At 37.2% G+C, this 26,033-nt stretch overlaps 2 protein-coding genes across 8 annotated transcripts in view; both read right to left on the bottom strand.

Moving 5' to 3' along the window:
* Positions 1 to 902: 902 nt before the first annotated feature.
* On the bottom strand, positions 903 to 16,974 carry gfi1aa (growth factor independent 1A transcription repressor a). Its single transcript, XM_072668977.1, has 7 exons — positions 16,935 to 16,974; positions 14,273 to 14,440; positions 12,645 to 12,887; positions 11,051 to 11,409; positions 9,589 to 9,726; positions 9,237 to 9,402; positions 903 to 1,314 (listed from the first exon to the last, which is right to left on the bottom strand). Exons 2-7 carry the CDS (start codon positions 14,382 to 14,384, stop codon positions 1,136 to 1,138), a joined length of 1,197 nt encoding a protein of 398 aa, XP_072525078.1. The 5' UTR covers positions 14,385 to 14,440; positions 16,935 to 16,974; the 3' UTR covers positions 903 to 1,135.
* A 1,775-nt stretch (positions 16,975 to 18,749) lies between these two features.
* Positions 18,750 to 26,033, bottom strand: part of evi5a (ecotropic viral integration site 5a) — a 35,285-nt gene continuing 28,001 nt past the window's right edge. For all 7 annotated transcript variants that reach the window (XM_072668968.1, XM_072668970.1, XM_072668971.1 and 4 more), the window contains one exon: positions 18,750 to 19,902. In XM_072668968.1, coding sequence (XP_072525069.1) covers positions 19,846 to 19,902 — 57 coding nt within the window. In that variant the 3' untranslated portion in view covers positions 18,750 to 19,845. The remainder of the gene's footprint in view (positions 19,903 to 26,033) is intronic.

Below are 26,033 nucleotides of genomic sequence, written 5' to 3'. Positions count from 1 at the left end.
ACCTCATCCCCAACTCTCCCAACCTCATCCCCAACTTTCAACCTCATCCCAAGAAGAACTGGATGGAGCTCCACCATCCATCATTCCAGAGAACACAGCTCTTCCACTGCTCCACAGCTCAATGCTGTTAAAAGGCGTCTGGGCATTTTCACCCCACACAAAATCACACACTCTTAAGACTTATCTTACACCCTGCGCAAGGCGTGTTGCGATGCTCGTTGCTATCTGACCTCCCACCAACAGTCTATTTCCACGTCTTCCTCCTGCGTTGTTTAAACAGCAGCACTGCTTGTGAATATATCTACGCTGATGGGCACAGTGGTCTTGAAATGAGGGGTGTTCTGGTCAGTTTCTGGAGTATTGCTGTGTATCTTGGCAACAGAAAACACAGCAGGAGCTCCACTGACTGAAAACAGCCTAGACAGACGTTCGTCAACAGTCAGACGTTCGTTGCTATCTTGGCAGTGAGTTGTCAACACAGGCGCGTGCAGCAGCCCGACGCTCGTACACCCCCCATGCTTTACACCACTGAAACAGCAACCCGCCAAGGTCAGTCTGACCGCACCTGGCTCTTAAAGGGATAGCGAGAGACACTGATTGGTTTATTACTGCACGTTACGCCCAAAACAAACACACCCCTGATTAATTAAGAGACTCAGTACATGACTTTTGAGCATTTTGACCAAGCAAGGCGAACTTTTCCCGTTGTTACCAGAGCAAAGACACACCGACACGCCCCCTAAATCAAGCTTCCCTAAAGATCGCTAAAATAGGGCCTTTACTAGTTACACCTCACAGAAGTTAAATACTGTATACATGCATTCTATGGCACCTAATTATTCCACTACGTTTGCTGAGGTATCTTTTTCATACTACAACACAAAATGGTTTTACACGTTTATTTCACATTCTTTGCTTAATTTAAAAAGTGTAACACATTAATGACGGTCATATGAATTACAGAAAATACAGTAGACATCAAACAAACAGAAGACATTATAAATAAGACAGAAGACGCTGGATGAAAGCAGACAGCAGAAATACGTCCTGATAAATGGATGATCTATGGATCTATACACCTGCGCTTGATAGTGTTTGCCATGTAGGTTGTGTCTCTCTGGGCTGTTTTTTTTTTTTATTTGAGGCCGTGCTGCGCCTCCCTGTGCCTCCTAAGGTCCACTTTGCGCTGGAAGCCTTTGGCACACAGGTCGCAGCCGAACGGCTTGAACCCTGTGTGTTTGCGGCTGTGTGTGATGAGGTTGGAGCTTTGGCTGAAGGCTTTACCACAGACCTGGCATTTGTGGGGCTTTTCACCTGGAAATACACATCAACAAACAGAGGTAAATAAAGGTATATGTCCTATATATACACACACACTAGACAACACAGGATATAGAAGGGACACAAGCACTAAAAAGACAAAAGTATTTGGACACCTGCTCATTCAATGTTTCTTCTGAAATCAAGGGTATTAAAAAGAAGTTGATCCTGCTTGTGTTGGAGTAACTGTAGAGATACTGTCCAAGCATTGCTGTGAGGATTTGATTGCATTCAGCAACATGAGAGTTAGTCAGGATGTTAGATATTGGATCACCACACCACCCTATCATCCCCAGCTCCCTAACGCATCCCAAAGGTATTGTATGGTGCACCACCGCCACCATCATTCCAGAGAACACAGTTCTTCCACTGCTGGGGGTGTTATACATACCCCTCTATAGCCCACGCCTGGCCAACTGGCTCATGTTTATTATCTGCTCCAGAAAGTCCTATTCTACTGGCAGTACTTCTCTACAGGGACTAGACAAGCTGTGTCGGAAATAGGTGCAGCCCAAAGTAGCCAAATGCATTCGTTAGAAGGGGTGTCCACAAACATTTGGACATGGTGTGTTCATGCACCAGCTACTGTTCACACAAGAGCCCTTGGCGGTAGTTTCAGGAATTGCTTCAGGGTCAGGGTGTTTCAGGGTCTCCTGCTGGTAAAGTTCTGCATTATGAGCGGGATTACAGCTTCCCCCGTCCTGCTTGTTACTGTTAAACTGAAGGGTAGAAGAGTGTGTGGATGGGTCTTTACCGCTAACACATCATATGACAAAAGCTGATGAAGAAGAGAAACCAGTGTAATCTCTCCTGGGATTCTCTCAAGGCCCCACAGACAGACACTGAATGTTGTTTCTGAGCACTGATGCGTTTCTGTCTGCCATTGCGCTCCACTTTCCTCCCTCTCAGGTGAAAAACTAGCCCCTAAAATATGCTGATAGGTAACAGTTAAAATATCTAAAACATTTAAAATATAGCTAAAATAGGCTAATAGGTAACAGTTAAAATATAGCTAAAATAGGCTAATAGGTAACAGTTAAAATATAGCTAAAATAAGCTAATAGGTAACAGTTAAAATATAGCTAAAATAGGCTAATAGGTAACAGTTAAAATATAGCTAAAATAAGCTAATAGGTAACAGTTAAAATATAGCTAAAATAAGCTAATAGGTAACAGTTAAAATATAGCTAAAATAAGCTAATAGGTAACAGTTAAAATATAGCTAAAATAAGCTAATAGGTAACAGTTAAAATATAGCTAAAATAAGCTAATAGGTAACAGTTAAAATATAGCTAAAATAAGCTAATAGGTAACAGTTAAAATATAGCTAAAATAGGCTAATAGGTAACAGTTAAAATATAGCTAAAATAGGCTAATAGGTAACAGTTAAAATATAGCTAAAATAAGCTAATAGGTAACAGTTAAAATATAGCTAAAATAAGCTAATAGGTAACAGTTAAAATATAGCTAAAATAGGCTAATAGGCAACAGTTAAAATATAGCTAAAATAGGCTAATAGGTAACAGTTAAAATATAGCTAAAATAGGCTAATAGGCAACAGTTAAAATATAGCTAAAATAGGCTAATAGGTAACATTTAAAATATAGCTAAAATAGGCTAATAGGTAACAGTTAAAATATAGCTAAAATAAGCTAATAGGTAACTTTTAAAATATAGCTAAAATAGGCTAATAGGTAACATTTAAAATATAGCTAAAATAGGCTAATAGGTAACAGTTAAAATATAGCTAAAATAGGCTAATAGGTAACTTTTAAAATATAGCTAAAATAGGCTAATAGGTAACATTTAAAATATAGCTAAAATAGGCTAATAGGTAACATTTAAAATATAGCTAAAATAGGCTAATAGGTAACAGTTAAAATATAGCTAAAATAAGCTAATAGGTAACAGTTAAAATCTAGCTAAAATAAGCTAATAGGTAACTTTTAAAATATAGCTAAAATAGGCTAATAGGTAACATTTAAAATATAGCTAAAATAAGCTAACAGGCAACAGTTAAAATATAGCTAAAATAGGCTAATAGGTAACTTTTAAAATATAGCTAAAATAGGCTAATAGGTAACTTTTAAAATATAGCAAAAATAAGCTAATAGGTAACATTTAAAATATAGCTAAAATAGGCTAATAGGCAACAGTTAAAATATAGCTAAAATAGGCTAATAGGTAACTTTTAAAATATAGCTAAAATAAGCTAATAGGTAACATTTAAAATATAGCTAAAATAGGCTAATAGGTAACTTTTAAAATATAGCTAAAATAGGCTAATAGGTAACAGTTAAAATATAGCTAAAATAGGCTAATAGGTAACTTTTAAAATATAGCTAAAATAGGCTAATAGGTAACATTTAAAATATAGCTAAAATAGGCTAATAGGTAACATTTAAAATATAGCTAAAATAGGCTAATAGGTAACAGTTAAAATATAGCTAAAATAAGCTAATAGGTAACAGTTAAAATCTAGCTAAAATAAGCTAATAGGTAACTTTTAAAATATAGCTAAAATAGGCTAATAGGTAACCTTTAAAATATAGCTAAAATAGGCTAATAGGTAACATTTAAAATATAGCTAAAATAGGCTAATAGGTAACATTTAAAATATAGCTAAAATAGGCTAATAGGTAACAGTTAAAATATAGCTAAAATAGGCTAATAGGTAACTTTTAAAATATAGCTAAAATAGGCTAATAGGTAACATTTAAAATATAGCTAAAATAGGCTAATAGGTAACATTTAAAATATAGCTAAAATAGGCTAATAGGTAACAGTTAAAATATAGCTAAAATAAGCTAATAGGTAACAGTTAAAATCTAGCTAAAATAAGCTAATAGGTAACTTTTAAAATATAGCTAAAATAGGCTAATAGGTAACATTTAAAATATAGCTAAAATAAGCTAACAGGCAACAGTTAAAATATAGCTAAAATAGGCTAATAGGTAACTTTTAAAATATAGCTAAAATAAGCTAATAGGTAACATTTAAAATATAGCTAAAATAGGCTAATAGGTAACTTTTAAAATATAGCAAAAATAAGCTAATAGGTAACATTTAAAATATAGCTAAAATAGGCTAATAGGCAACAGTTAAAATATAGCTAAAATAGGCTAATAGGTAACTTTTAAAATATAGCTAAAATAAGCTAATAGGTAACATTTAAAATATAGCTAAAATAGGCTAATAGGTAACTTTTAAAATATAGCAAAAATAAGCTAATAGGTAACATTTAAAATATAGCTAAAATAGGCTCATAGGCAACAGTTAAAATATAGCTAAAATAAGCTAATAGGTAACTTTTAAAATATAGCTAAAATAGGCTAATAGGCAACAATTAAAATATAGCAAAAATAGGCTAATAGGTAACATTTAAAATATAGCTAAAATAGGCTAATAGGTAACAGTTAAAATATAGCTAAAATAAGCTAACAGGCAACAGTTAAAATATAGCTAAAATAGGCTAATAGGTAACTTTTAAAATATAGCTAAAATAAGCTAATAGGTAACTTTTAAAATATAGCTAAAATAAGCTAATAGGTAACATTTAAAATATAGCTAAAATAGGCTAATAGGTAACTTTTAAAATATAGCAAAAATAAGCTAATAGGTAACATTTAAAATATAGCTAAAATAGGCTAATAGGCAACAGTTAAAATATAGCTAAAATAGGCTAATAGGTAACTTTTAAAATATAGCAAAAATAAGCTAATAGGTAACATTTAAAATATAGCTAAAATAGGCTAATAGGCAACAGTTAAAATATAGCTAAAATAGGCTAATAGGTAACTTTTAAAATATAGCTAAAATAAGCTAATAGGTAACTTTTAAAATATAGCTAAAATAAGCTAATAGGTAACATTTAAAATATAGCTAAAATAGGCTAATAGGTAACTTTTAAAATATAGCAAAAATAAGCTAATAGGTAACATTTAAAATATAGCTAAAATAGGCTAATAGGCAACAGTTAAAATATAGCTAAAATAGGCTAATAGGTAACTTTTAAAATATAGCAAAAATAAGCTAATAGGTAACATTTAAAATATAGCTAAAATAGGCTCATAGGCAACAGTTAAAATATAGCTAAAATAAGCTAATAGGTAACTTTTAAAATATAGCTAAAATAGGCTAATAGGCAACAATTAAAATATAGCAAAAATAGGCTAATAGGTAACATTTAAAATATAGCTAAAATAGGCTAATAGGTAACAGTTAAAATATAGCTAAAATAAGCTAACAGGCAACAGTTAAAATATAGCTAAAATAGGCTAATAGGTAACTTTTAAAATATAGCTAAAATAAGCTAATAGGTAACTTTTAAAATATAGCTAAAATAAGCTAATAGGTAACATTTAAAATATAGCTAAAATAGGCTAATAGGTAACTTTTAAAATATAGCAAAAATAAGCTAATAGGTAACATTTAAAATATAGCTAAAATAGGCTAATAGGCAACAGTTAAAATATAGCTAAAATAGGCTAATAGGTAACTTTTAAAATATAGCAAAAATAAGCTAATAGGTAACATTTAAAATATAGCTAAAATAGGCTAATAGGCAACAGTTAAAATATAGCTAAAATAGGCTAATAGGTAACTTTTAAAATATAGCTAAAATAAGCTAATAGGTAACATTTAAAATATAGCTAAAATAGGCTAATAGGTAACTTTTAAAATATAGCAAAAATAAGCTAATAGGTAACATTTAAAATATAGCTAAAATAGGCTAATAGGCAACAGTTAAAATTTAGCTAAAATATGCTAATAGGTAACTTCTCAAAATATAGCTAAATTATGCTAATAGGTAGCTAACTTTTAAAATATAGCTAAAATAAGCTAATAGGTAACATTTAAAATAGCTAAAACAGGCTAATAGGTAACAGTTAAAATAATTATGTGGTATTATATGCAAATACTGTGGTAAAACAAGCTAACAAACATGCTAAAGCAGGCTAATAGATACACTTTTGTGCTAAACGGGCTAACATGTAACATAATATTGTGGTAAAACAAGCAGATGTGCTAAAGTAGGCTAATAGATAGACACTTTTTGCTAAAACAGGTTAATAGCTAACAGTTATGTGCTAAAATAGGCTAATTATGTGGTACTTTAGGTAGATAAATAGGTAATATTGTAGTGGTAAAACTAAGGCAAATCTATAGCAAACATGCTAAAGCAGGCTAATAGATGAACAGTCCTGTGCTAAAACAGGCTAATATGGAACAATATGTGCTAATATAGGCTAAGTGTGTGGTATTATAGGCAAATAGGCAATATTGTGGTAAACAAGCTAATAGGCAGCTAACATGCTAAAGCAGGCTAAGAGATAAAAACTTCTGTGCTAAACGGGCTAACATGTAACATAATATTGTGGTAAAAGAAGCTAATAGGCAGCTAATAGACAGTAATGTGCTAAAATATGCTAATTATGTGGTACTTTAGGTAGATAAATAGGTAATATTGTAGTGGTAAAACTAAGGCAAATCTATAGCAAACATGCTAAAGCAGGCTAATAGATGAACAGTCCTGTGCTAAAACAGGCTAATATGGAACAATATGTGCTAAAACAGGCTAATATGGAACAATATGTGCTAAAACAGGCTAATATGGAACAATATGTGCTAAAACAGGCTAATATGGAACAATATGTGCTAAAACAGGCTAATATGGAACAATATGTGCTAAAACAGGCTAATATGGAACAATATGTGCTAATATGGAACAATATGTGCTAAAACAGGCTAATATGGAACAATATGTGCTAATATGGAACAATATGTGCTAAAACAGGCTAATATGGAACAATATGTGCTAAAACAGGCTAATATGGAACAGTATGTGCTAAAACAGGCTAATATGGAACAATATGTGCTAATATGGAACAATATGTGCTAAAACAGGCTAATATGGAACAATATGTGCTAAAACAGGCTAATATGGAACAATATGTGCTAATATGGAACAATATGTGCTAAAACAGGCTAATATGGAACAATATGTGCTAAAACAGGCTAATATGGAACAATATGTGCTAAAACAGGCTAATATGGAACAATATGTGCTAAAACAGGATAATAGATGAACAGTCCTGTGCTAAAACAGGCTAATATGGAACAATATGTGCTAATATAGGCTAATATGGAACAATATGTGCTAAAACAGGCTAATATGGAACAATATGTGCTAATATAGGCTAATATGGAACAATATGTGCTAAAACAGGCTAATATGGAACAATATGTGCTAATATAGGCTAATATGGAACAATATGTGCTAAAACAGGCTAATATGGAACAATATGTGCTAAAACAGGATAATAGATGAACAGTCCTGTGCTAAAACAGGCTAATATGGAACAATATGTGCTAATATAGGCTAATATGGAACAATATGTGCTAAAACAGGCTAATATGGAACAATATGTGCTAATATAGGCTAATATGGAACAATATGTGCTAAAACAGGCTAATATGGAACAATATGTGCTAAAACAGGCTAATATGGAACAATATGTGCTAAAACAGGCTAATATGGAACAATATGTGCTAATATGGAACAATATGTGCTAAAACAGGCTAATATGGAACAATATGTGCTAAAACAGGCTAATATGGAACAATATGTGCTAAAACAGGCTAATATGGAACAATATGTGCTAAAACAGGCTAATATGGAACAATATGTGCTAATATAGGCTAATATGGAACAATATGTGCTAAAACAGGCTAATATGGAACAATATGTGCTAATATAGGCTAATATGGAACAATATGTGCTAAAACAGGCTAATATGGAACAATATGTGCTAAAACAGGCTAATATGGAACAATATGTGCTAATATAGGCTAATATGGAACAATATGTGCTAAAACAGGCTAATATGGAACAATATGTGCTAATATAGGCTAATATGGAACAATATGTGCTAATATAGGCTAATATGGAACAATATGTGCTAAAACAGGCTAATATGGAACAATATGTGCTAAAACAGGCTAATATGGAACAATATGTGCTAAAACAGGCTAATATGGAACAATATGTGCTAATATAGGCTAATATGGAACAATATGTGCTAATATAGGCTAATATGGAACAATATGTGCTAATATAGGCTAATATGGAACAATATGTGCTAATATAGGCTAATATGGAACAATATGTGCTAATATAGGCTAATATGGAACAATATGTGCTAATATAGGCTAAGTATGTGGTATTATAGGCAAATATTGGCAATATTGTGGTAAACAAGCTAATAGGCAGCAAACATGCTAAAGCAGGCTAAGAGATAAACATTTTTGCCAGTTTCTAAAAACAGCTAATATTATTTTTATACAATTATTATAGTCAGTATATAATATAAATATATATTATATAAATATAAATATAATATAAATATTATAGTGAGTGGCATTACCCTCTGAGGCATTACCCAAAAATCTTTAGGGAAATGCCTCAGAGGGTAATGCCACTGACTATAATATTTATATTATATTTATATTTATATTATATATTATATATATTTAACTGCACAGCTACAATTGTGGGAAACTGTGACCAAACTTCTCAGAAAATGAAGGAACAAAGGTGCCGCTGAGTAACAGCTTATCTCTGTAGTCTAGCCTCTGAGTAATATTCTTAGTTACGTTAGTTACGTAGACTCGTAGGTCATAACGATTCATTCATTGGCTTCTCTGTGGCTTATGGTGACCAAGCTTCTCAGAAACATGGTAAAATCAGAGAAGTTAGCTGCATCGCTAGACACTGAGTAATTTTATTCTAATATCTTGCGCAAGATAAAAGTCTGACATGCTGCATAGGTGCCGTGACCCTGGGCTCTCCTACAAGCCTGGTGCCTGTACGACTGTGGACGTTGATTTCGGGTGTAATCTGGATTAGTTCGTACCTGTGTGGATGAACGTGTGTTTCTTCATATCTGATTTCTGGTGGAATCTCTTGCCACAGTACGGACAGGCGAACGGCCTCGTGTCTGAGTGGATCAGCACGTGGGTGGACAGTGTGGAGGACCTCTTAAAGCTTTTTCCACAGATTTTGCAGCTGAAAATCCTTTCCTGTCAAAATATTCACAGATATAAATCTACATGCTTAATTAAAATGAAATGATCAGTCAATTAATCCATATGCGCTTAACTAATTAATGTTTTAATGCATTAGGATGATTCAATCAATCAATTAATCAATCAATCAATCAATCGATTAATTCTGTCTTTGTGTTTTGGTTTAGAAGCAGTCCATACCTGCGAGTGAACGGCTCTGTGTTGTTCCAGACTGACCGCGTGACCGAACGTTTTCCCGCAAGTCTCGCAGGCGAAGGGTCTGGAGCCGCTGTGGGACCGCCGTACGTGCACCTCCAAGCCATGGGGGGTGGAAAACACCTGGGGAACAGTTTAGAACCAACAGTGTTTCACTTTATCTAGACATCTCCTCTGTTACTGCTAATCTATCTACCACCCTACTACAACCTTAGTAACTCCATAGCAACCATCCGGTATACCATAGCAACCACCTGGCAAAAAAAAAACAGTTTAATCCAAGTGACAATGTAGCAACAGCCTAACCACAACCGGGAACCACGACTCTACGATAGCAACCACTTGGGACACCATAGCAAACGTTTGGCAACATAATAGCAACTACCTATAAACTGTATAGCAACGACCTGGCAAAAATCCTAGTTTCACCCTAATGACCATGTAGCAACAGCCTAGGAAAACCCGAACGTGGGAAACACTATCTAGTAGTCCCATAGCAACCACATGGTGTACCATGGCAGCCACTTAGCAAAAACATCCTAGTTTTACCCTAGTAACACTCTGCAGCAACAGCCTAGCAACTGCCTAGAGTTGGAAACCACAACTCCATAGCAATCATTTAGCAACATGATAGCAACCACATGGGAGTCACTATAGCAACCAGTTGCAACCATAGCAACATAATAACAACTACCTATAAACCCCATGGCAGCCACCTAGCAAAAACTCTAGTTTTTCCCTAATGACCATGTAGCAACAGCCTAGGAATTGCCTGGAAGTGGGAAACACAACCCCATAGCAACCACCTGGATACCATAGCAACCATCTAGCAACTGCCTTGCAATCCCATATCAACCACATGGTGTACCATGGCAGCCACTTAGCAAAAACACCCTAGTTTTACCCTAGTAACACTCTGCAGCAACAGCCTAGCAACCGCCTAGAGTTGGAAACCACAACTCCATGGCAATGATTTAGCAACATGATAGCAACCACATGGGAGACACCATATCAACCATTTGCAACCATAGCAACATAATAACAACATACCATAGCAACATAAAAAGCCTCGGACCTGCCTGGAAGCTGGAACCAGTTAAGATGCTGAACTGTTCAGGAAATTCACTTGTTTAATTATTGATTTAAATACCTTAATTAATGAATCTCCTTAATTAGCAGGACGATTTATTAAATTGATCTAAAATAAATGTCTTAATATTCCACAATACTTTCAGCAGCTTTCATTACAAAAGGTCTCTTACTTGAACCTCAAGTAAAGCAGAATTAGGTCTCCATGCTCATATACATGCTTCTATAGGTATTAAGGCTTATTATTTATACACTAATAATAAAAAAGTAAAGCAGTGATCAGAAGCGAGAAATGGTAAAAAAAAAAAATCATATAAATCAATCAAATAAAATCAATACAGTAATCTGTGAGCATTACCTTAGCACACTTCACACACTTGTAGGAGCCGTTTAGCTGAAGGCGTGTGTACAGAAGATCAGGCTGTGCTTCAGTCTCGGAGACCTCAGTGATGGCCTTAAAGTCAGAGTAATAGCCCCTTGTGCGACTGTCCAGTAGACCATGGCTCAGTGGCCTGTACTTGTGGCAGTATCCACCGTTAGAGGGCTGTTGAGTGGGAAGAGCCTCAGTCTTTCTGTCTGAGCTGCTGTAAAGGCTCATGGGAAGCCGGTTATAGGGCTGAATGAAGCGCCTGAGCTCAGATCTGGCCCAGTCGCTCGGCCGGAAGGTCACGTCAAACGGTTGGAGGTCATCCGGTGATGGTACAGAGTCTTCGACGTCTGTGTAGAAAATATTTGGCTTATTGTTGTTGATGTCAAAATATGCTCACTGTTTACAGTCAAGTTCAGAAGTATTTGGACGGCAACACAATTTGTGTAATTGTGCCTCTAAACACCACCTCAATGGATCTGAAGAGAATCAAGATCTTCAAAGGAATCAAGGAATTACACCCATTTAGCCTACAGCAGTTTAGCCCCACCCATTAAACCTACAGCAGTTTTGCCCCGATTCAGCCTATACCAGTTTAACCCCACCCATTCAACTAACATCTGTTGAGCCCCACCCAGTCAGCCAACAACTGTTTAGCTCCACTCATTTAACCTTCAACAATTTAGCTCCACCCATCCAGCCTACATCAGTTTACCCCAGCTATCAGCTTACATCAGTTTAGCCCCATCCATTCAGCCTACAGCAGTTCAGCCACACCAATTTGGCCTATAGTAGTTTAGCACCACCCATTCAGCCTACAGCAGTTCAGCTCCACCAATTTGGCCTACAGTAGTTTAGTCCCACCAATTTGGTCTATAGTAGTTTAGCACCACCCATTCAGCCTACAGCAGTTCAGCCCCACCAATTTGGCCTACAGTAGTTTAGCACCACCCATTCAGCCTACAGCAGTTCAGCCCCACCAATTTGGCCTACAGTAGTTTAGCACCACCCATTCAGCCTACAGCAGTTCAGCCCCACCAATTTGGCCTACAGTAGTTTACCTCCACCCATTTGGCCTACAGCAGTTTAGCCCCACCAATTGGGTCTATAGTAGTTTAGCTCCACCCATTTGGCCTACAGCAGTTCAGCCCCACCAATTTGGCCTACAGTAGTGTAGCTCCACCCATTTGGCCTACAGCAGTTAAGCCCTACCAATTTGGCCTATAGTAGTTTAGCACCACCCATTCAGCCTACAGCAGTTCAGCCCCACCAATTTGGCCTATAGTAGTTTAGCACCACCCATTCAGCCTACAGCAGTTTAGCCACACCAATTTGGCCTATAGTAGTTTAGCACCACCCATTCAGCCTACAGCAGTTCAGCCCCACCAATTTGGCCTATAGTAGTTTAGCTCCACCCATTCAGCCTACAGCAGTTCAGCCCCACCCACTCAGCCTACAGCAGTTTACATGAATTTGAATTTCCCTGAGCTTCATTACCTAAATCAGCTCACTGATCTCAAATCATTTCTAAACAGTTCATTGTGAAAATCCTCTGCTTTGACTGACAGGAGGCAAATATTTGTACCTGGAGAAGCAGACGGAGACCGAGGCCTCCACAGATCCTCCTCATGGTCCGAAGGTCGATCACACACGCTGTCCCCACAGCTGAGGGACCTCCAGGACTCCTCATGGTCCGAAGGTCGGTCACACACACTCCCACCACAGCTCATGGGGGAGTGCAGAGCGCAGTTGTCTGCAGTGTGTAGACCCTCAGGTGAGCGCCTACCGGCATCCTCACAGCACTGGGACCCACTTCCTATTTGGATTTCTGCACAAGTACAGCCAGAAGCAGGTCACTTCTGTGGTTTTATGAACCAACAATTGTTTTATGATCATTTTACAACCTCTCTTTACTCCTTACAATTAAACAGGCTGTTTTTGTTTACTGTGCCTTTAAGACTGATATATGTAAATGACTTCTGTTCTGATAGGCTGCCTTAAATTGTGTTGGAGAAGCCTCTTTCAGATGTATGAATCCTTTGGCTTTCCTTTTTCGCACATATCCCACTCCAACAACTCTGCGACAAACTGTCTACAGAAGTGAACCTCCATATCACTACAACAGGAATGGGTGGGGCTGAACTGCTGTGGGCTGAATAGTGGACCTAAACCGAGATTAGCTGATAGGTGGGTTTAAACTGATGTAGGCTGAAAGGGTGGGGTTAAAGTGCTGTAGTACACTGAATGTGCTGCACTACACTGCTGTAGGCTGAATGGGTGGAACTACACTGCTGTAGGCTGAATGGGTGGGGTTAAACTACTGTAGGCGGAATTTGTGGGGTTAAAGTGCTGTTGGCTGAATGGGTGGGGTTAAACTACTGTAGGCAGAATGGGTGGGGTTAAAGTGCTGTTGGCTGAATGGGTGGTGTTAAACTACTGTAGGCGGAATGGGTGGGGTTAAAGTGCTGTTGGCTGAATGTGTGGGGCTGAAATGCTGTAGGCTGAATGGGTGGGGTTAAACTACTGTAGGTGGAATGGGTGGGGTTAAAGTGCTGTGGGCTGAATAGTTGGGGTTAAAGTGCTGTAGACTGAATGAGTGGAGCTGAACTGCTATAGGCTGAATGAGTGGGGTTAAAGTGCTGTAGGCTAAAAGGGGGCCTAAACTGATGTAAGCTGATAGCTGGGGTAAACTGATGTAGGCTGGATGGGTGGAGCTAAATTGCTGTAGGCTAAATGGGTGGGGTTAAACTGTTGTATGCTGAATGTGCTGGACTAAACTGCTGTAGGCTAAATGGGCATGGCCAAACTGTTGTAGGTTGAATGGGTGGGGTTAAACTGCTGTAGGCTGAATGGGTGGGGCTAAACAGGCATAGTCTGGACTTTTTGACATTATTTATGTTTTTTACTTATTATTTATGTATTTATTATTGACCATGTTCTTTTGAATGGGTTGATTTTAAAGGGCCCGTTTATTTAATTAATTTAATTTAATTTTATTTATTTATTAATTATATATCGAAAAATGTGTTTTTTGTGACATCACAGAAGCAGTGAATTATAAACAGGATGTTTTCGAAGCTAAATATGCTATAAATAATGATTATATTATGATTTTTATATATTTTAATCAATGAACGATCTGTGGTTGTCATAACAAAACCTCATACTGCCTAAAATGGAAACATTACAGAAGGTTATGATAGGATACAGCACCTGCGCATGCATGCGTTAGAAGGGTCTGGAATTGGATGGCGTCGTCCTCCAAGCTGCGGGGTTGGTGATAGCTGTGTGCCCGTTTACTCTTCACCAAAAACGACCTTGGCATGATGGTCACTCTTTTCGGGGTCAACAGGTCACTACCGCAGGCCTTTGGGAGCTGTGCTGTTTGAATATATGAGATTTATGAGAATATATGAGATCACTAAAACCACAGCCTGTTTCATAAGCAAAGCCATGAGAGCGAAAAGGGGTCATATGGCTGAATTCACCACATCCTTACAACCTGAGGGCTGCTGTTCTGTACGTATCCAGGCGTTTCACTGTGGTGGATCTAGTGTGAGCTGAAATACACTCCTCTGCGCTCACACTGGTTTGTAGTTTCTGTGTTTGGTAACCTATCCTGTTCTCCTGGAGCAGCCGGGAAACACTATCGCCTCCGCATCAATGATGCAAACACACGGCCAGAACTGCACGCAACAGCCTGTAAGTGTGGCTGAGGGCAGGCTGGTACTGTCCAGGCCATTGCTTCTTATTGGGCACATAAACAAGAGGATAAACAGTAAACAGTGTATCGTCACTGTCACACAGATACTTTACAGGAGGAGGAGAAAACCTGCTTCACTTCGATGATAGTGAATGTAAAAAGATTTTTATTTTTTGGAGCATTTCTATTGGTCCATTTATTATAAAATTCACATTATGAAAAAGTGCAAAAATGGACATACAAGCGACAATATACTGTATACCTCCATATATATAGATGTATAAGCCCATATAAGTCCTAAGCACAAACTGTTAAAAGCTATTTAACTAGACAAAAAGTATATTTGGTCAAAATAAAATAAATAAAAACATAATAAACTGTATGCAAATAAACACACTCAATCCTCCCAGCAATTCAGCTCCCCAGGCATTCAACACCCATTCACCATGATGATAGATTAATTACATCCTTCCTATCAGATATAGTAAATATAGTAAATATTCTATATCTACTGTAAATACTAAGCTTTCTTGAGCAGAGGTTATAACGTTACATAACAGCTATATTAGAATGAACCCAAGTAAACATAAAGTCAGTGGTTAGTGAGAGTGTCTACCTGTAATTAACTCTATATAACATTAGAATAAACTCAAATAAACATAGTCAGTGGTCAATGAGTGTCTACCTGTAATTAACTCTATATAACATTAGAATAAACCCAAATAAACATAAAGTCAGTGGTCAGTGAGTGTCTACCTGTAATTAACTCTGTTTAACATTAGAATAAACCCAAATAAGCATAAAGTCAGTGGTCAGTGAGAGTGTCTACCTGTAGAACTCTATATAACATTAGAATAAACCCAAATAAGCATAAAGTCAGTGGTCAGTGAGAGTGTCTACCTGTAGAACTCTATATAACATTAGAATAAACCCAAATAAACATAAAGTCAGTGGTCAGTGAGAGTGTCTACCTGTAATTAACTCTATGTAACATTAGAATAAACCCAAATAAACATAAAGTCAGTGGTCAGTGAGAGTGTCTACCTGTAATGAACTCTATATAACATTAGAATAAACTCACATAAACAGAAAGTCAGTGGTCAGTGAGTGTCTACCTGTAATTAATGCTATATAACATTAGAATAAACTCACATAAACAGAAAGTCAGTGGTCAGTGAGAGTGTCTACTTTATATGTGTTTGTGTGTATATATATATGTGTGTATGTGTGTATATATATATATATATATATATATATATATATAGTGTAGGTGTAGATGTCAGCCTAATACAGAAGCTGGCTGTATTGGTCAGTTGGAGAGCAGATCTTCGTAAAGCTGGTCATCATAAAATCATTGCCCGTGTGCTGAGCTCAAGGTCTGACAGCAAGATAGAAAGGATTTCAATCAATGTGGGAAAAAGTTGAGCGCAGCAGCTGTAAGGGAGCTGAAGCACATGAACTACAGCAGCTCAGAGAGCACACGGCAGAACCTCCACCGCTATAGAGCGAAAGTCTTAAAGTTTCAAAGACTCGGACACTCATATAAACACTGTTTATAACAGCAGAACAGTGAACCGAGTGATTATGAGCAAAGTAAAAGATGGCATGTATATTATCAGTCTGTCGTTTTAGTTCTTTTATTAATACTGAACGCTGTACGAGTGAATTTCTGCAAGAATAAAACACCATAGGAGTGAATAAAGTGAATAAAGAGTATATTCCCCATACTAGTCCTGTGGTATTAGCACATTACTGTGATTGTGAGTTAATAAAGCCGTGTAGGTTTAGCTGGATAAGTGCTGAGTCTGCGATTAAAATTGAGGTATATTATCTAAAACTCATCTGAACACGTCTCACTGCTTCTCACTGCACATTTATTTATTAACGTTCAATAAGTAGTGCTAGGAGGCAACAGCCTGGACACACAGCACATACACACAGTCAGTGATTTCACCCTACAGCTGCATCAGAACACACACACACACACACACACACACAAACACCAAACTTCAGAAACAACACATTAAAGAAGTGGATTAAAGCCCAAATCACCAATAACTCACCCTGAACACAGTTGTGTAAACATATGACAGCTGACTTTTATGATGTATTGTGTGTGTGTGTGTGTGTGTTTATGTGTGTGTGTGTGTGTGAGTGAGTGAGTGTACTGACCTGTTGCTCTCTCTCTCTCTCTCTGTGCTCTCTCTCTGCTGCTCGCTCAGAAAGTGTAACTGCAGCAAAGCTCCGGCCCTTAAATAACACCCTCCACTTCCTGCAGGTGAGCAGAGGCAGCCCCCTCACAGCGGGACGGAGCAGCAGACAGGTAAACCTAAAACCACAGCACGACTGGTGGTATTTTGGCGATGGTATAGATAATGATTTTGATACTGTATTTTTAAATACATACTTTTTAGTATTTTTAATATTACATTTTTAAAAATACATGATGCTGTAAAATTACAGGCTATGATATTGGTAGACAATTTTAATTTCATTCTATAAAATCTGACTTTGTACCAAACATTTCATCTTTATTTTTTACTTTACAAGATGGAATTAATGCTGTAAAATATTGTTTTGACCATACATAATTTGACCATACAAAAGACATACGATAATAATGCTATATAAACAGACTTTGTACAATATAAAGTGGAATTAATGCTATAAAATATTGTTTGGCACTAAAATATATCTTTTACATTATTGAATTAATGCTGTAAAATGTTGTTTTGACTATACATAATTATACAAATAATGCTATATAATCAGATTTTGTACAATACAAAGTGTAATTCATGCTATAAAATATTGTTTGGCACAAAATTATATGAATTCAGTGCTATAAAATCTGCCTTTTTACTTTACAACATTGAATTAATGCTGTATAATAGTTTTTTTTTTACATAATTATTATAATAATGCTATATAAACAGACTTTGTACAATACAAAGTGGAATTAATGAAATAAATAAAAATATTGTTTTACACTAAAATATATTGATTCTGTGCTGTAAAATTTGACCTTTTACTTTTACAATATTGAATTAATGCTGTATAATGTTGTTTTGACTATACATAATTATGAAAATACTGCTATATAATCAGATTTTGTACAATACAAAGTGTAATTCATACTATAAAATATTGTTTGGCACTAACAATGCTATAAAATCAGCCTTTTTACTTTACAACATTGAATTAATGCTGTAAAATATTGTTTTGACACTAAAAGATATTAATCTAATGCAACAAATTGTACTTTTTACTATACAAAATGGAATTAATGGTATGAAATATTTAGCTGATTCTGTTCAACACAATAAAATGCTCTGAAATGATCTTGCTATAAAACATGGGTGTCATGCTATAACTCAGGTTACCCATTAAAATAAATTATAATAATGCTATAAAATGTGGTTTTGATAGATTGTAAGATTTGTGATGGTATAAATGTATGTACGTATAAAAATATGAATATAATTCTTTAACTGTGTCCTGGGATGGATCTCTTCTAGAAGCAGACGCCCGTACTGATCTAAATCAGATCAGGATTTTCTCCTGTATGGGCAGATTTCATATTTGGCCTGCATGTGATTATATGCAATTATTCTGCCAGGAATAAAAACACAACAGCAGGCTGACGACACACAGTCAAGTTTAGCCCACGACTCGCTGCCTTCAGCCTTGTTTTGCGTTATCTGAGTCTAATTTGGTAATAGTCAGGCTGTAGGTGTGGAAAAAAAGCACCAGATTTAGATGTGTGTAGTAAATATGTCATAAGGACACGCCTTGTGTGGGATGAATAAACAGAGCTTTACAAATTGACTCAGATTCAGTTCAGATAAGAATCAACACTAATTTTTATGGCCTATAAAGCCTGTATGGTTTATGATTGATAACCAAAAATTTAACCATTTGCAGTTGTAAAGCCTTATAAAGAGTGGAGTATATTCAAAGTAGAGGTATCCCTTCATTTCACTGCAATTTCCTAATCAACAACAACAGTAAGCTCACAAACACATATACAGTTTATTTACCACAAACATTTACCGCAATAATTAATTAAAGTGAATTCTGTTTGTTTGAGCTGACACACTGGCATTTTTGTCTGTAAAGGGCCTCTGATTGGTTGTATTGTGGTTCATCCTAAGAGCACTCCTCATAACTTAATAACAGTGTGAGAGGGTGGGGCTAAACTCTTATAGGCTAACGAGGTGGATATACTGTATATAAACATGCTGATTTACATGATATTGCATTTAAATGAATGGTTTGTTATGAAACTTTAAGTGATCAACTTCCCGGACAGGGATTAAGCCTAGTCCTGGACTGTGCAGCATGCTGAATGGAGCTTTTTTCATTAAAAGGAAAATACAGTCCATGACTTGACCTTACTTCCTGTCCTGGAAAGCAGTCTAACAGTGTTTAGATGGTTAAATTCAAAGGAAAATAGAAACTGGGGCCTTTTAGAAAAATGCTAACCTCATACACCCTCAAAAATAACACAGGTGCTCACCTGAAATAAACAAAACAAAACAAAATAATTCTTACCACCCTGTCACAGTGGCGAAAACTTTAAATTTTTAATATTTGGAGTAGCTGTATGTTGATAATTTCATCATTAAATTAGCTTAGACAGTATAGCAAAGTATAGACATTATATTAGAAACATCACTGTAGTACATACTGGACAATTCACAGTACGTACTGGAGAATTCACAGCAGACACTCCATAGTAAGCTTTAACCTTAATCACTGAATAATACCGCTGCAGTTTAAGAGGTTAGCAAGTGCAAGTCAGCTTCAAGTGCAAGTCCATGAGAAGATCCGACAAATAGCAGTGTGCTGTGTAGAGTAGTGACCAGACCATTCACATCATGGTTAGGACTGAAGAATCCACCACTGACTGTGAAGGCCTATACTGTTATACGCAGCTTATATGAAGGTGCTGGAAATTCACTGCCTCAGTGAACATGGCAGTCGTGGGCCGCATGGTCAGTGCTGTTCATAGCCCATGTCCCTCGTCTAGTCGGATGCTCGTGGAGACAGGGCGGCTAGCCAGCGGGACGGCCGCCCACTCTCAAGTGTCATTATGCTGCAGGCTGGTGGCTTTCTTCTGCCTGGAAAGGCTCTGAATCTGTACAGGATGAAGACCCACCCATGAGTTACAGTAAAGCCTTAAAAGATAAATACAGGGAACCTGTAAACTGTACAAACCGTGCTATGAAAGATCAAGATCCAGATTAATGGATTAGCAGAATAGTTTCACACAAATTCTAATTTGTACAATTTCCCTCTTTAGGTCTACACTGGAGCTATGAGGCTAATTCAGCTAACGAGTGATGTAAGCCTATGTACACCAATTAGCATTTCTACGGAATTGTTCAGTTATTGCCGTCACACAAAAACATTTATATTTTGTACAATACAAAGTGTAATTCATGCTATGAAATATTGTTTGGCACTAAATTATATGAATTCCGTGCTGTAAAATCTGACCTTTTACTTTTACAATACTGAATTAATGCTGTGAAATTTAGTTTCGACTATACATAATTAATTATTATACATAATTATACATAATTACAATTACCCTCTTACCTTAGGTCTACACTGGAGCTACGAGGGTAATTACATTTATTACATAAATGTAATAACATAATAACATTTCGTAATTTTCATTGGGCGTCAATGTAAAAATTATTTTATTAATTTCAAGTCATTTTGGAGCGTTTCAATTGGTCCATTCGTCATAAACATCATTATTAAGATTCACATTACGCCCAAAAGTAAAAAAAAAAGAAAAGAAAAGGAGTTTATGTGTGTGCTGTATATTTAACATTTAGATCAGTTGGCTTAAATGTTTTAATAAAAACAATAAATTAACTTAAATTAATTCAATAAATTAGTAGATTGGCATGAGAAAAAGAGAACAACCATTACAAGTATACATTTTTAACAAAACTCGAGTAAAAGTACATCCAATTATTCAATACTCAAAAGTATACCACACTACTAGAACTATTTTCTACCCCTGCTGGTTGACTGAGTGAAAAGACGCTACTGGCTAAGCTTACTAATAAAGCTGTGCAAGTCAGATCCACATGAAAGAACAGCTTCACAGCTTTTGAAAACTTTGCAATTACATTAGTATTTGGACAGTAACACATAATTGAATAGAGAAGCTAATTAACACAAATTGAGTCCATGTCCAAATACTTATGGACATGCCTGTGTAGTCAATGGATTTTGAACACACAGCATATGAGTCATGTTATACAAAGCAAATCAGGGTGCAGCCTTGAGACCCTGAACCCTGAACAGCTCAAACTCTTCACCCCTGATCTTGTACCGCGATCAGTAACAGAACCCACTGCACGGCTCAGTACCTGGATGAAGCCGCTGCGAGCTGAATGTCAATCAGAACAGGAAAACCACTGCCTGAACGGCCTGAACTGACGCTATCGCTGCACCTAGAGGTCAACATGCCGTTGAGCTTGTGAAATGAGGTCTGGCCTTTTTCACTTTTCTCTCTCCCCTCATTCGGCTGATGCTAACTCTTCAGCGCTTTAGAGAAAACCTGATTGAAATAGCAGCACAGGGCAGCTGTGATAAGACCTCTTCTTCGGAGCTCGCGTTGGGCTTCGATGGAAGGAGCTGCTGTAAAAAATAAACGGCAGAAGCGAAGCGCGTAGCCCGCTGAGGTATTTCTGTAGCCCGGCCTAAAGCCCTCCGACCTGAGGCTGCCGTGTAGCTCAGGCTAAAAAGACGCAACCTTTGCAGCCACATTTCAATACCACACACATGTGAATCAAAGGCACATGTGTGTTGGAAATTAGGAAAAAAGGAAATTACAATACAATAGTAATACAAAAAGAACAACTGCCAGGTTTGTATCTGTCAAAAAGTGAAAAATCCACCATTTTTGTATGTTTTTTAAATTGACAAAAGTATTGGGACACCTGCTCGTCCATTGTTTCTTCCAAAATCAGCGGTATTAAAAAATACTTTCTCCTGCTTTTGTTGGAGTAGCTGTCTCTGCTGTCCAGGAAATCAGGTTTTCTCTTACATTTTGATTGCATTCAGCAACAAGAGGAGCGTTAGTGAGCTCAGGATGTTGGATGGATGATCACCATCCTACCTCGTCATCCCCAACTCCCTAACTCATCCCAAACGAATTTGATGGAGCTCCACCATCATCATTCCAGAGAACACAGTTCTTCCAGTTCTTCCTCAATGCTGGGGGGCTTTATACCCCTCTACTAGCCCATGCCTGGCCTGGCATTAGGAAGCATGGTGCCGAAAGGTTCATGGTGTTTATCTGCTCCACTCTTCTTTTACGTTTACGGCATTTAGCTGACGCTCTTATCCAGAGCGACTTACAAGGTTTCTCGTATCACAGAGGTGGGAAAGCGTAGTGTTAGGAGTCTTGCCCAAGGACTCTTATTGGTGTAGCACAGCATAGTGACCCGGACCAGGAATCGAACCCCAGTCTCCCACTTGGTGTGGTAGTTCACTGGCAGGTAGTGGTGTTATCTGTCTTTAGAATAGCAGCACAGGGCAGCTGTGATAAGACCTCTTCTTCGGAGCTTGTGTTGGGCTTCGATGGAAGGAGCTGCTGTAAAAAATAAACGGCAGAAGCGAAGCAAGTAGCCCTGATGAGGTATTTCTGTAGCCCGGCCTAAAGCCCTCCGACCTGAGGCTGCCGTGTAGCTCAGGCTAAAAAGACGCAACCTTTGCAGCCACATTTCAATACCACACACATGTGAATCAAAGGCCAGATCACTGAGCTGTCCAAACATAGCAGCTCAGCAAGCCTTCAGGAAGTGCAGGGTATTTTAGAGGCCTGTGTGAACTGCCTTGGCCAACGTGAAGCTGAACCGCTAAAGCTAAGCCCAGCATCCCTCGTTGAGCTGTCTGACGAGACGCTTTCTGACGCTTTCTCTCCATGTTCCTCTAATTAGGGAGACCAGAAAACGACAACAGAGGAAGGGCTGATGATGAGAAGCAGAGAACTTTTCACCTGAGCTGATTTATAGAGAAAGAAAAACCAGAAACCACGGTGCCGGGTTTATCATCTGGTAGGTTCCCCCGGCCACAGAAACCACACAGACTGAGACTGAGAGAGGAACTACATTTACATTTCACATGCAGCCGCTTTGCAGATGCTCACCCAACTACCATGCTCGAAGTCAAAGGCAAAGTGGTAAACAGTGCACAGCAAATCTGAAAGGATACACAAAACTGTACGAATCTGTCTTATCTGATCTTGATTGTGTGCAAGTGTGAAAAAAAGCAAACATTGAAAAAAGAATTGAAAAAAGGAAAAGTGCAACAGCATGTGCAACAGCAAGCTCAGCATGCTAGCTAGCAAATGGGTAGATTAGCATACCTGTAAGAACTTAGAACTGTTGGTTAATTAATATTAAGTTATTAATATTAAGACTATATCATAATATCATATATCACATATCATCACTGTCTTACAGAATCAATGCATCTGCAAAACAGCAGATTAATAGTCTTTTTTGAGCATTTATTTTAGTCAGTTCACCCTGAAATTACAATACAGTACAATAGAAAGAACAACTGCCAGGTTTGTATCTGTCAAAAAGTGAAAAATCCACCATTTTTGTATGTTTTTTAAATTGACAAAAGTATTGGGACACCTGCTCGTCCATTGTTTCTTCCGAAATCAGTGGTGTTAAAAACGTTTCTCTTGCTTTTGTTGGAGCAACTGTCTCTGCTGTCCAGGAAATCAGGTTTTCTCTTACATTTTGATTGCATTCAGCAACAAGAGGAGCGTTAGTGAGGTCATGTTGGATGGATGATCACCATCCTACCTCGTCATCCCCAACTCCCCTGGAGCTCCACCATCATCATTCCAGAGAACAGTTCTTCCACTGCTCCACAGCTCCTCAATGCTGGGGGTGGGGGGGGGGGGGGGGGTGGGGTTTATACCCCTCCACTAGCCCACGCCTGGCTTTAGGCAGCATAGTGCCAATAGCTTAATGATGTTGATCTGCTCCAGAGAGTCCTATTCTATTGGCAGTACTTCTCTACAGGGACTAGACTGTAAGCTGTGCGTGTGCATGTGCACATCTGTGTCAGCAATAGGTGCAACTGGGTAAAGTGGCTGAATGCATTTATTAGAAGGGGTGTCCATAAATATTTGGACATGTAGCGTATATCAGCATAATTCAGTGTTTGAGAAGAACACATTCGGAGGTTGGTGTGAAATTGTAGCTGGATTTCTTTACAGTGGTGAAAGGAAAGGAACCTGGCGCTGGTCGCCATGACTACAACACAGATATAGCCCATAATATATTTCCTATCCAAACCCACCAGTGAAGCTACAACACGAGTCTTCTGAGTGTTATATGGAATGATGATGATGATGATGATGATGAGGGTAAAATAGTGAATAGAGAATCTCAACTAATGCAGTTTTCTTTAGGGACTACTTTCTGTAGCTGCACTACACCCTGCAGCATGTATCCCTCCACCATTTTAATGATCTGATTTTAAAAGCAGGTTCTAGAGCCGAACTCTTCTCAGAACTCTGGTAGAACAGTGTCTCAGGCATCAGGCAGCGTCTTCATCACCATTAGGTGAAGAACTTTCTTTGAGGAGCTTTTTTTATTATTAGAGCTTCAGACGTCTGCTTCCCTTCACCTCCACTGTAGAACAGCTCTGACTCAACAAGTTTTTCTAGAACAGAGTTTCACACCTAACCCAGTCTGAATGTCTTTCTTCACATCTTAATCACTTATTTCTGTAGAATTTCTAAAATAACCTATAATAGAATTTCCCTCTATGGCTAACTTTCAAGCAAAGTATGTACACAGACTGCACTGCAGTGACAGATTTACAGGCTAATTATGGAATTAATTCCATTTAACCATTTAAGGTCAACGGTAAAATACCACTCTTTCTAGTTACCTCCTGAGAACGCTCCTCTGAGTGCTGAGGGCTGGGAATTACATCTATCAATGGTGCCTAGAGGATGCCAGAGAGTCAGCAGTAAAAACACAAAAATACAGCGGTAAAAACAAAGGATCTGGGTTAAAACAGCATGTCTGAACTGTTAGATGTATCAAATTTTTTATTAAATCTCAAAGAATTCTAAAGGTCAAATCTTAAGCTGATAAATTGACCAATCAGTACATAGATAATTCCAGACTATTCAAATTTTATTGTAATAAAATGAATAATCAAATGAATCAACATTGTTATTGTTAAATAAAGACATTGTTCAGATTTGAATGAATGAATGTGGGGTTAAAGCAGAGCTTGTGGACAAAGCCCTGCAGGTCAGGTGCAGGCGAGACAATAATGCCGGTGAATTTGGAAATATGGTATTTATGACCCTAGAACAGGGCCTGTGAAAGTGACAGTGGCAGTTTTGCCATAAAGCCTGAGGCGCTGGCAGTAAGGGGGTCATTACCTCAACTGACCAACACTAGTGCTGAGTGGAGATAGGGCAGTGGGGGGAAACACAGGCCATGATTTACGTTGGAATCAAAAACCACAAGGCTGGTCCCTCAGTCTATGGCCTAAAACAGACTGCACTAAATCAACGGCTGAGGCAGTGAGGGCCTTGTTGAGGTAAATTATCGTACTTATTTAAAAGGCATTTTGGAAGTCAGTGAACATAATCAGGAGACTGTGAAACCTGGTTAGAATTTTTATCTACAACAAACCAAAAGCAGAAAATAATCTGAAGGTTTAAGGTAATACATGCCCTGCTATTGTGTTTTTAATATATGTTAATATATAACCCCTAAACGTCTTTTGTTGTGGCCCTGTACTCCAAATCCTTACCCTCGGACATTTATAGATGTTGTACATTGTATATACTGAATAATACACAGTGAAGACTGAATAATTCATAGTGGCTACTGCACACCTTAAAGTAGATACTAAATAATACATAGTAGATACTGAATCATTTACAATAGATACTGAATAACTTATTAAGTAACTATGTATTATTTAGTATCTACTATAAGTTATAGTTGATACTAAAAACACATACTGGATACTGAACAAGTCATAGTAGATACTAAATAATACATGAATAATTCATAGTAAGTAGTGAATAATTCATAGTAGTAAAAAGAACACACTGAATACTGAATAATGAATAATGAATTGTAAATACAAACAAATTCATACTGGGTACTAAATAACTCATTGTAATTACTAAAAATTCATACCAGATACAAAATAATTCATTGTAATTACTAAACATTCATACTGGGTACT

Source organism: Salminus brasiliensis, chromosome 23 (genome assembly GCF_030463535.1).
Source record: "Salminus brasiliensis chromosome 23, fSalBra1.hap2, whole genome shotgun sequence".
Taxonomy (NCBI): Eukaryota; Metazoa; Chordata; class Actinopteri; order Characiformes; family Bryconidae; genus Salminus; species Salminus brasiliensis.
The sequence above is the reverse complement of the archived record's forward strand: the minus strand, read 5'-3'. Positions and strand labels throughout refer to the sequence as shown.

Coding starts and splice junctions, on each gene's coding strand:
- gfi1aa (XM_072668977.1), bottom strand. CDS start 14,384: ATGCCAAGGTCGTTTTTGGTGAAGAGTAAACGGGCACACAGCTATCAC. Junction 9,727..11,050: donor AGTGTGTGAAGTGTGCTAAG/GTAATGCTCACA, acceptor ACTGTTCCCCAG/GTGTTTTCCACCCCCCATGG. Junction 1,315..9,236: donor ACACACGTTCATCCACACAG/GTACGAACTAAT, acceptor GTGTATTTCCAG/GTGAAAAGCCCCACAAATGC.